Below are 11,687 nucleotides of genomic sequence, written 5' to 3'. Positions count from 1 at the left end.
AATGAGGAAAATTCATCACGCTTGCTTGCCTTTTTCGCACCCGGACGACGGTTTTGAGGTAGTCAGACACATACCAGATCCGATTATGTACTGAACAAGTATAAAAGGTAATCTTGGATTAAAAACTGTTAATTTCTTCTATTTCTACAGACGAAACTGGATGTCGAGGTGAGGTTCTCCCACCAGTAAGAACGAATCAAGTATAAAGCTTGAACCGCTCAGGTCTTCTTCTCATTTGGACTTCGGTCGTCAGGAGGAGCAGTCGGCAATGAAAGTAGACCTTTTGCGTAGTGTAAAGCCTCAAACGCTCAGGTCACAGAGCCAGTTTTCAGGATAATTTGATTAGTTTTGTGCAATTTTCGCAGTGCAAAATTCGCAACCGTGTTTAATATCTTAGAGAATTACACAATTTTGTCCCGGGTTGGCGGTTCAATGCATAGGACGCTGGTCTTACAAGCCAGTTGTCGTATGTTCGAGCCCCGACCTGGAAGGATTTTTAGTGTCAGTAGGATCCATAGTACTAGCCATGCAATGATTCTGTACACTAAGAATCGGCTGCGAAGTCTGTTGAAACAGAAAGGCCAAATTCCACAAAAAGGAATGTAATGCCAGGACTTTTTTATTACACAATTTGGCCCTTCTGAATGCCAGAAATTTATCTCGTGCAGCATTTTGATAACTTTGATTTTCACTGAAATATTTAAATCCGAAATGAAATAATTGACATCCAAATTCTGTATGTTGCTATTTAGAACAATAATTGTATACCCAAAGAATTATGCGAAATTTTTCTCACTATACTGTATACGGCCCATTTTTCAACCACTTGTAGTTTGTAGTAAAACTTTCTGCTGATCTGCTATATGAAATGCATAGCACCGACTCAGAAGCCATTAATGAAAGGTTCCTTTCAGAATCACCATTATTTTATCATGAAGAACTAAACTGGTTATTTCGTAATATTTAATTGTGTGTCAGAATGTTTAATGTAACTAATCTGTACTTTAGTTAAGGTGAATCGTTTCAAATTCTAGTAGTGAAAAAGAGGAGAGCTTGCACAATTCACACAATCGATCCACTAATTGATATTCGGAAGTACAAAGAAAGAGTGTCAGTTTTATTCGTATTCACGAAATCCAGTTATGTCTCTGACATTACACACCCGTACTTTTTATTGTTCATGAGAAAGCATGGTATTGGGAGTATAATACATAGACATGACCTGGCCCTTCCGCCTCGTATGCTGTTCTCGGTGCTGCTCCAGCTGGTGGCTCTTGGTCTTCAACCCCCGGTGGTTGTATTATATCACACTCCGGGCATGGCTGCGGATGATGCCAAGGGTCGTTTGGGTTCGGAGGCTCCGGGTACAAGTTATTTTGTAGTACTTGAATAACTCTAGGGCCACTTATACCACCACGCGATGGTGGATTATACCCACCGAGCGGGGGCATAAATGACACGTAGGCACTCCGTGCCGGCATGTTCATGCCACCACCTCTTGGCGGAATGGTAACTCCGCCTCTAACCGGAGGATCTGGATCTACCTCTTGTCGCACCGTATTCGTAAAGATGAATTTGCATCTATAAGAAAAATACATTATATGGTATTAAAATATTAAAAATTATTTTTTATGTTCAAATAATTGGTATTTGTAAAAATTCTTTTAACTTACCGTTGCTCGCATATGCGTGTTCGTCTGACGAAATTTTGAACTGAAATGATCGATGAACATTTCCGGGTTTCGAATGAAATTTAATCGATAATCGATAATGATCGAATAATTTGATTCGATGTTCCGCAATTACACTGGTTCCCGGTTTTCAATTAATGACGGGACTATTAGTCACACACTTAGATTCAAATGAAAGGTCTTATGGACCTACTCAAAATTACTGCATATTTTCGCTGCTTTGATTCAACAAAAATTTACACCCTCGATTAGGTTTAGAGTTGTTTGTAAACAACTTAACGCCATTGTTGCTGTGCAATGAGCTTTAGTAAATTTTTGTATTTTGTCGTGAATACGACTTACTTTACTAAGGGGCGCCTTTCCAAAATTAGCCATATGGAAGAATGGGCAGAACTTAATCGTGAATACCTCGACTTGTATTAATGGCAGCAACATAATTCTTTCACTATTTCATCTAATATATAAAATCAGGAATTTTGGATAATATTTTGAACAGTGTGAGAAAACCGCAAACAACTCAAAAATAAGTTTTCTCAAAGTTTGAAAACAACGCGGAAAACTTTTTACTTTCGCTTGGGGTTTTCGCGCAAGGACGACGATTTTGAGGTAGTCAGGCACATATCTTCAACTGACCGTTATAAAAGGGGAACCGTGGTCGAAAATCGATCATTTCTTCATGTGCGTTGGATGTAAGCAGACGTCGGGGCGAGAAGACGCATTCAAATAGCGGCATTGGAGAGGGCACCTTCTTCGTGGTTAAAAATCTCAAACGCTCAGGTCGTAGTTCTCATTTGCCTTCCGGTCGTCAAGGCGAGAAGACGCAATAAACCAGTTTCGCATCATTCGGCACTGTGAGCGGATGTGTTTAGGTTTGTACGCAAAGCTAGATTAAACTCAAACAAGAGCGATTGCATCATGCAACAGAGCTTCTGGTCGTTTGCATTGGAGAGAAAGAAAACGAATAACGAAAAGTGCTACAAAGATTATATAATATCAGCCGTTTTTATGGCTCTAAATGTTATCTAAAGAATTATTAAGATTACTTCTTTGCAAATCGAAGGTAAAGATCATCAGGTTAGTGAAAATCCAGAATAATTTGATTTGCTTCGTGCACTTTTCGCTGTCCAAAAATCTTTCGAGAAAAATGTTCCGAACTGTGTGGTCCTTCTGAAAGGCAGAAATGAATCCTGTACAGCATCTTAATAGTTTCTTCCAATAAAATATGCAAATCCGAAATGAGATAATCGACGTCTAAAATCATTGAAAATTTTAGTAGTGAAAAGGGGGAAAATTTCGCAATTCACACAATCGATCAACTATCAATTCGAATTCGAATATGTAAAGAAATCGTGTCAGTTTTATTCGTATATACGACATCCAGTTATGTCTCTGACATTACACACCCGTACTTTTTCCATCGAGTTTTCTGCAGCTCTTGGTGATTCATTGAGTGCACATATAACTGATCATAGTCAACACATCTGTAAGACATCCAGTTCCCAGAGCTTTTACGTGACTGCAGCGCCATCTGTGTTTCAATGTCATCTGTCTCAGATCATTGCGATATGACCAATGCATGTATTTCCACAATGAAAAAAAAACATTCGCTTTTTCAAATATTTATTCTACTAGAAACTTATGTCTATGTTATGCTTTTAAATCAATTCATTTGAAGAATAAAATAACTCAACATTCTATTGTTTTGTCGAGTTCATCTGAACACGATTGCTTCCACTAACAGGCGCAGACGATTATAAGCCGGATATGGTCCTTTTTTAAAGCATGATACAAGCAATGCAAATTCGTTTTAGAAGAAACATGAAAACTAGCAAAAAATTTAGTCAGACCCAGATCCCGAAACAGATTTTCGAGATATAGGGGACGCTTGTCGACTGCCGGAAGCTGATCGGGATCTCGAACCGGACGCAGAGCGGCTTCCGGATCTCGAACGGCTACCCGATTTAGATCTTCGGGAACCCGAACCAGAACGGCTGCCAGATTTAGACCGCGACCGGCTTCTTGATTTCGATCTAGATCTAGACACCGACCGAGAACCGCTTCGACTACGACTACCAGACTTTGAGCGTGAACGGGATCGGGATCTATCGGAACCACTTTCCGATCCGGAAGCAATAACGCGCTTACGCTTCGCCGCCGGACTATTTCCACCTGATCCTGAATCTTCACCACTGGCAATTTTGAGTCGACTGCCGTCACTGTCGGATTCGCTCGTTGAAACAGTGGCTTTAGAAACAATTCTTGATTTCTGCTTCGAAGTAAGACCTTCTTCCATTTGTTTGGCCTTCTTGGCACCAAAGGAACCCTTCTTGCGCCCACGTTTCTTCGGTGCCGAATCTTCTTCGCTCTCCGAACCGGATCCTCTGGGCGCTTTGTCCTTCTTCTTGCGTCCGCCTCCCGGTTTGCGTTTCTTCTTTTCACCCGGTTCCTTTCGTTTGCGTTCCTTCGAAGGCCCACCTTCTTCGCCGCTTCCTCCAGGCCCAGAAGCGTCCGAATCGGAGATGTAGTCTTTGCGTCCGCGACCTCCCTTTTTCTTCGGTTCGGGTCCTGTTTCGATAAAGAACAAAGCATTTTTCGTCTTTTCCTTGTACTCCTGTCGCTTGGCGAGCATTTCTTCGTGAGCTTTGCGACGCATTTCTTCCAAGCGCATTCGTTCCTCCATTTGGCGTCGTTTGAATTCTTCGCGTTCCAGTTCCTGTTTCTGGCGGAGCACACGCTCCTCCTCGTCGATTTTCCTGGCACGGGACACGTGATACTGAGCTTGCTGCAACAAATCCTGACACTGGCTAGCTTCAGTGGCAGCCAGAGCAATGTTGTATCTTGTTTTGTCACCGTGAATAGACAAATAGTTGAAATATTTATGAGCCAATCCTAGCTCGTGCACCGCCTGAAGAACGACACTCAGCACGGATTTCTCATCCCGAAGTACCACCATGGCCAGACGCTGCAGGACCAGGGCTATGTTGAACAACAGCACCGTATCCTGTGGAGCCACACGGCGTGCCTTCAGTAGGGTCATCTTGGCTTCCTTCAACTTACCGGCGCGGAAGTAGGCCCGGGCCAAGTACTGCATCACGTCGACGTTGTTGTGCTTGTAGAATTTCTTCAGACAATTTTCGTACATCTGGATTGCGCTGATGTATTGCTTCTGTTCCACGTAGATGTGGGCAATGTTTAGCCACACATCGCAGAAATCGGCTGTGGCTTCACGGACCTAAAACACGCACAATAGAGTCATTACCGTACAAGAAGTAATCGACAATCACGTACCTGTGCAAAAATATCGCGAGCCTCGATGATACAGCCCTTGTGTGCCAGCACAGCTCCAATCCCATTGGCAGCCCAAATATTCTTCGGATCGTTTCGCAGCACCTGCTTGTAGATTGCCAGTGCTTTCTCCTGGTGTTTCTTCTCTTTCTCCTTGTCCTTGCTGGGTTGATGCAGACTTTGCAGCCAGAAGTTACCCAGCGCAATCAACGAATAAGCATCGCTGGAAGTGGCCGGATTCTTCAGGATGGTTTCGAAATTTTTCTGACCCAACGTCCACTGCATCTTTGCCAAATGTAAATTACCGAGCAGCGAACGCGTATCCGGATTTTCCATGTTGATCTTAAGGGCATCCTTGAAGAAATCGGACGCCACAAAAATTAAACCCTTGTCACGTGCCATGCAACCCAGCCGTAGATAGCAATCGATGTAGTTAGGATGCTCTTTCAAAATATCCTTGTACAATTTATCGGCCTTATCAAACGAAGCCATTGCTTCGTTCAATCTTGCCAGATTGTAGGTCATAGTGACCGAGATTGAATCGTAATACTGAGAATCGTGCTGAGCTTCCGTTTTGGCACGGTTGATCGCCAGCTCCAGTTTGGCCATCGCTTCGTTCAGGTTACCGAGACGATAGTGAAGTGCTGCCACATTGTTCAGAATTTCCGGTGGAATGTCCGCTTTTACCTTATCCGTCAGAATGTGTGTTGCCGTGGCATAAGCCTGTAGCGATCCCTGCAAATCATTTTGCTCCAATATCTGGGCCAGCTCGATCCAAGCTTCGACGTCATCCGGAAACTGTTCCGTAACCTTTTTCAGATGGCTCTTGGCAATATCTCGCTTCGATTGAGACGATGAAGTAGCATACAGCGAGCCAAGGATTTTCATAGTTTCATAATTGCCGGGTTGCGCTTTCAGCACTTTCTCAAAGCATTGAGCGGCCTAAAACAAAATTAAAAGAAATTTCAAAACGAACCTAACCCTTTTATCTTGAATTTTTACACTTACATTTTCCGAATCACCTCTGTAAATGTACATTTGACCCAAACCGAAATGCGGCAGGACAAAGTTAACCGGAGCAAACTGTGTAGATTGGTAGTAGTACTGAAAAGCCTGGTCATAGTCCTGCTGAACGTGAAATGCTCTTGCCAGCTGGTAACAACTCTCCGCACGCATTGCCTCATTTTCCGTGTTATGAAAGGCGTGCAGTGCCAAATGTTGTACCTTTTGATAATCCTTCTTGAAGAAAAAATGATTGGCCAAATGGTTCAAAACCATCGGATTGGTGGAATCAATTGTGTAAGCCTTCGAAAGCATCTGAACACCAAGTCGGTTGGATTCGGGTTCGTGTAGATTGAGTTTCAAAATAGCCAAACCGACCAGCGCTCCGACACACTGAGGATCTAAATCCAAAGCTCGTTGAAAAGCCAATCTACAAATAAACAAAAACACTAAACATATTTTCCGTTCCCTTTGTCAGATCCGCTTACTTTGCCTTTTCCTGATTGTTCATTTTCAGGAAACAATGTCCCATGCCGAGTCGCACTGCCGCCGGACAGTTGGGATTGGTTCGAAGTGCTTTTTTGTAGAAAGCCAGTGCTCCTCTGTAATCTTTCTTGTTAAATGCAATGCAAGCTTTACCCAACAGCGACGGAATATTGGACGGGGACTGGTTCAGCACGAAATTGAACTGCGCATCAGCCTGCTCCATTTTGTCCCCTTCAAGCAGACAGAAATATGCTCGCCCCAACAGATGGTTCTGGTCGTACATGATAATTTTGTCAGCCGTCGTGTACAAATGGGTAGCCTTCATGAATAGTTCCCGCTTCTTGTCCTTGGATTTTTCTCGGTTCGCTTCCTGAACATAGTACGCCGCCAACATATCGTACGCTCGCATCTGGTCCTTCTCAAAGTCTCGATAGCTAATGTTGGCGTCGATACGAGACGCTTCCAAAATTTTAATGAAATCATCGGTCTTAACTTGCTTGTAGTAGGCCAACTAGAACGATACTGTTGTGAAATATATGTAGCTATATTATTTCAACACCATCAACGCTTACCGCAACAGTAACCCAGGTATTTAATTGAGACCGCTCCTGACGCAAAATACCTAACACTTCTTCGCCATCCGGCAACTGTTCCGGATCCAGCTCGATGACCTGTTATCAAGTAAACAGAAGTATCAGTATATAGCGCTATGCCACCACAGTTTCACAGCAGTTATCATTTCTTCTTATTCTTACTACCCATATCCACGGATAGACCAGAACCGAATGCGTCATTTGTATTAGCATTCCCTACAGAAAAACAACTTATTTTTTACCTCATCCGTATCCCGGAGCGGGATTTCGATCGGTGCCGCCATTGGTAGGCTCACTGAGACACACTTTACCACTATTTCAAAGCACCTACGCAAAGTTTTACACGATTAAAACTTCAATTATATAAAGTGAAAACAGATTGACGAGTGAAAAAACAACGCGACGAGCAGACACGAACGAAAAAATCTGCCGCGGCCACGATGACAGCCGCAATGGAAAATATTTGACAAACGCGGCCAGCTGTCATTTCGTGCTCGTCAGAGACCGGGTACGATTGACAATACTTCAGCTATTTTTCAATGAAGGGCAAATATCACAAAAGTAAACAAATCCACTTTCTCTTTCCTAAGGATACGCTTCAAAATTCTACTATTTTGCCTAAAAATTCGGATTCTACAAAAACCTCAATCTTAATAATACAAAGAACCATACACGGTGAAACTGTAATTCGATTTGTTTACTCAAATAAAAATCCACGTTCGAATTACTAGAAAAATCACGTCAGATGGTTTCAAATTCAAATTGAAAACGTAACAAAAATGAATATTATGCGAATTTTCCCTAAAATTAATAGAATCATCACATAAAGTTTATGTAAATTGATCAAACGTCAAACAATTTACGTGAATTTGAGATCTTGAAAATGGCGAACAGTGAGTCTCTGAAGTGCAAACAGTTTGAAAATTCGCGAGAATGTTTTTTTTAGTAACAATTTTTCACTACAAAGCAAAAATAATTGTGATTTTAATGTCAACTATGGCGGTTTTGTCATCTTTACAAACCCACACCCACGATGTTATGGATTGCTGGTGGTTTTTATTTTCATCTATTGAACTTCTATGCAATTTTTCTAAAATAAATGTTCATTTTTTCATGGTAAGAATCCTATTGATTTACAGAAAAATCTGAGAAAATCTTCATGTGACTTTAACCAATATTTAGAATAATAATAGCTTAATAGACCAAAAAGCTAGACTTAACTGATATTTTAGTGAACCAAACATTAGCTAAACGTTTGTATGGGACCTAGGCGTATTATTATTTGTATTTGTTTGAAGCTCCAAGCACATGATTTTGTCGAAAAATGCGGATTCAAGTTACCAAGTCAATTGTATTGAAGGTATTGACAATACTTCGGATTGACAAAAATCCTACAATTTTGCCTAAAAATTCGGATTCTACAAAAACCTCAATCTTAGTAATACAAAGAATTCGATTTGTTTACGTACACTCAAATAAAAATTCACGTTCGAATTACTAGAAAAATCACGTCAGACGGTTTCAAATGTCAAATTGAACACTACATTTTATCTATGAATCACATAACTTTTACTGAATTATACATTAAATAGCATCTAAATGCCAGTCCGAACCTATGCGTCTGCTTAGAGCCGAAGACGAAACGTAAAGAAAACTGAAATAAAATTAGGATTTCTAGCAGCTTACTTACAACCACAAATGCAAATGAGATTGATTTGTTTTCATCAGGAAACGACAGCATTAAACACGATTCAGACAATTAATCAACTTCGGTCGACGTCAAGAATAATGTAATAATTTTTTTAACCGGATAATACCATGTTCACATTAGCGCTGATATCACTTGATATACCGAGATGATATGCATATCATGTCGAAGTGTTCACATATGATCGAAATGATATCGTTTGACAATCAAGTTGTCATATTGAATGTTCCCATTAGGAGTAAGATCAATAATATTGCTTTTCTCTCCTACAATTCAATCAATTATTGAAGTCTCGCATTTATCGGTCTCCGAACGCCAATATTCTATGAGAAAATCAAAATTATAATGATTGTTTATTGTCACTCTCAAACAGGGTTTGGATGAATGAAGCAGTGAAGATGAATATACATGCTTCACGGCGTATGATATTCATGAATATACCTGCTTTATGAATCATGTCGCTTTTGAGGAAGTGTGAGCCTTGTTGCTTTATTGAAAAGGATGTCCATGCACGAGAATAGAAGAGAGCGAACAATATTCACCCCTACTACTGTTTCTCCTTCTCTCGGTAAGAGAGAAGCTCTAGCCCCATAATTCACTGCAAAGTGCAAGCAAATTAGCTTCACGGTGCAAGATAGTGATGAAGATTAAATATTCAGTTTTCGCTAGCAGACTGATGACTGGCTCTTAACTGTCGCATGTTTCTTCGAGGTCCGAACGCAATTCACATTTATTTATACAAAATAGCAAATAGCTCATAGCAATACTGTCGTAAACGCAGGGATTGGCCGAATCACGAGAGAAATAAAACGACGTCTATTCTCTACTAATTCACAACAATGATTGACTTTTTATTATTCTCTTCTGACAGTAATGACATAGTTAGAAATACAGGTCGGTATACACCAGGCAAAGAAACTAAATACAAGGGTTGTGTATGTAGGTAAGGCATATCATAACATTTCTCCCCCCCTTAGAAAGAATTCAGTCCCATGTTTTGTCACACAAATTTGGAGTTAGTAGATTAGTTAAACCACATTACAAGTTCAATCGACGTGGGGGTTTCCTATCTCTAAAAGATCTTCGAACAGAGCCCCTTGCGGGTTCAGTTAATAGCTTAGGATCTACTACATGTTTATCTATAAGACTCGGTTCTGTACCTGTATCATTTATTGCAGCACTGAGGGGTGTATTTTGTCCGATGTGATCGGATTCGGTAGGAGATTCTGTATTCCGAGCAACATCATCATCAGTATCCTCAAGTTCTACTTTTACTGGATCGGGAAACTTATAATAACGTGATGGGCTTGAACTGTTACGGGACCGCTGAATATGAGTAGTGTTTCGAATTTCTGGATGCCTCTCTTGAAGAATGGGTCCTTGTCTGAGTTGGTCAATATGGCGTTTCCACATTCTGCCGTCATCTAACTGGACCATGTAGTGAAGTTTTCCTACTTTTTCTACAACAACACCGAATCTCCACTTCTCCGAAAGAGATGTATAATCTCGTGCAGCAATTCTATCGTTAACCGAAAACGAACGTACCGGTTTGTCTCCCTCTCGAGAAAAATTGCTCAATTTTTGTTCACTGGGAATCATTAGATCAATCCTAGATTTGATTTGTCGTCCAAAAACTATCAAGGATGGGCTTTTTCCTGTAGCAGGGTGCGGGGTTCTCCGATAGGCCATCAGCATCTGTTGTAATTCCTTTTGAACATCAGATCGTGAACACTTTAGTGCTTTGATTTTGTCCTTGAACGTTTGAACATAACGCTCCGCCTGTCCGTTTGTTGCGGGATGGTACGGTGCTCCCATTTTGTGCACGATACCATTTTTCTTCAGGAAGTGCTGAAACTGATCCGACGTGAATTGTGTTCCTCGATCCGTAACTAAAATCGACGGTAATCCAAAAGTAGCGAAATACTCCCTCATCTTTTCGATAGTAGTTGAGGTTGTCAAGTCCGGAATGATTTTTATTTCCGGCCACTTGCTATGTGCATCTACACACTTAAAATCATTTCTTGAGCTCGGCATAATAAAATGCCGAAACTGATCGGCAACACCTAACTTTGCTGATTACTCAGTAATCAATACGTATGTTTCTGAACTTCGTTAAATGCATTCACTGATACTTCGGTAAAATGCTTCATTTTGCCGAAATTTGGCATAATTGCTTGCTGAATTTATCAGTAAACAACAGATATGCCGACATCAGCAGTTACGTTTGCCGAGATTTCGGAATATGCGCTAGCTTTTGCCGAAATTCAGCACGCCAGCTGTCATTTCTTGCCGCGTTACATTTTCGCTTCGCATTGCGCGGTTATTTTCTGGTGAAATTTTCCAGTGAAAAAATGGATATTTTAGAAACTGTTAGTAAGGAAGACGTAAGAATCTACGATCTATTCAGTAAGTACGATTGCAACACATTCTTTTTTATATAGAAAGCAACTTCTATTGCTTATTTCTATTGTCGTGAAGTTATCATGGAATTTTTGGAAGTTAACTCAATATATAAAAACCTTTTTTTTATTTTCATATTTCCAGCTCGACTCAAAGTGGCCGCATCCGGAAGCGGAATTTGGCGAAGGAGACTGCTATCTAATTTGGAAAGATGTAGTAGTCTTTGCATGGCTTATACACTATTCGGTATTGAATGCGAGCCTTCCGACATTTTTTTTTTTCATATTTTATGCCACTTGTTTTCAGGTTGAGGCCTTTTAGCACTACCGGCAACAAATTTGTAAGTCTCCTTTAAGTGTAAATAAAATGAATTTTTGATCCCAAACGGCCTGTTTATAATGTTGACATCGGTTAACTTTTGAATTACTGATGATTCAGTAATTTATTTTTTCGTATTTATTTATTTGAACTGAACAAACAGTAAATCTTCTGCTGAAGATTTCGGCAATATTTGACGTTTGT

At 40.7% G+C, this 11,687-nt stretch overlaps 2 protein-coding genes across 2 annotated transcripts; both read right to left on the bottom strand.

Moving 5' to 3' along the window:
- Positions 1-3,294: 3,294 nt before the first annotated feature.
- Positions 3,295-7,494, bottom strand: LOC131429794 (RNA polymerase-associated protein CTR9 homolog). The gene is made up of 6 exons (XM_058594162.1): positions 7,300-7,494; positions 7,037-7,135; positions 6,467-6,975; positions 5,985-6,408; positions 4,980-5,918; positions 3,295-4,923 (listed from the first exon to the last, which is right to left on the bottom strand). Exons 1-6 carry the CDS (start codon positions 7,339-7,341, stop codon positions 3,529-3,531), a joined length of 3,408 nt encoding a protein of 1,135 aa, XP_058450145.1. The 5' UTR covers positions 7,342-7,494; the 3' UTR covers positions 3,295-3,528.
- Positions 7,495-9,803: 2,309 nt separating this feature from the next.
- On the bottom strand, positions 9,804-10,697 carry LOC131428667 (uncharacterized protein K02A2.6-like). The gene has a single exon (XM_058592712.1). It carries the CDS (start codon positions 10,695-10,697, stop codon positions 9,804-9,806), a length of 894 nt encoding a protein of 297 aa, XP_058448695.1.
- Positions 10,698-11,687: the final 990 nt, after the last annotated feature.

This window comes from Malaya genurostris, chromosome 2, assembly GCF_030247185.1.
Source record: "Malaya genurostris strain Urasoe2022 chromosome 2, Malgen_1.1, whole genome shotgun sequence".
NCBI lineage: Eukaryota > Metazoa > Arthropoda > Insecta > Diptera > Culicidae > Malaya > Malaya genurostris.
Note: the sequence above shows the minus strand (reverse complement) of the source record. Positions and strands in the feature narration are given on the sequence as shown.

Coding starts and splice junctions, on each gene's coding strand:
- LOC131429794 (XM_058594162.1), bottom strand. CDS start 7,341: ATGGCGGCACCGATCGAAATCCCGCTCCGGGATACGGATGAG. Junction 6,976..7,036: donor ATACCTGGGTTACTGTTGCG/GTAAGCGTTGAT, acceptor GTATCGTTCTAG/TTGGCCTACTACAAGCAAGT. Junction 5,919..5,984: donor ACAGAGGTGATTCGGAAAAT/GTAAGTGTAAAA, acceptor ATTTTGTTTTAG/GCCGCTCAATGCTTTGAGAA.
- LOC131428667 (XM_058592712.1), bottom strand. CDS start 10,697: ATGAGGGAGTATTTCGCTACTTTTGGATTACCGTCGATTTTAGTTACG.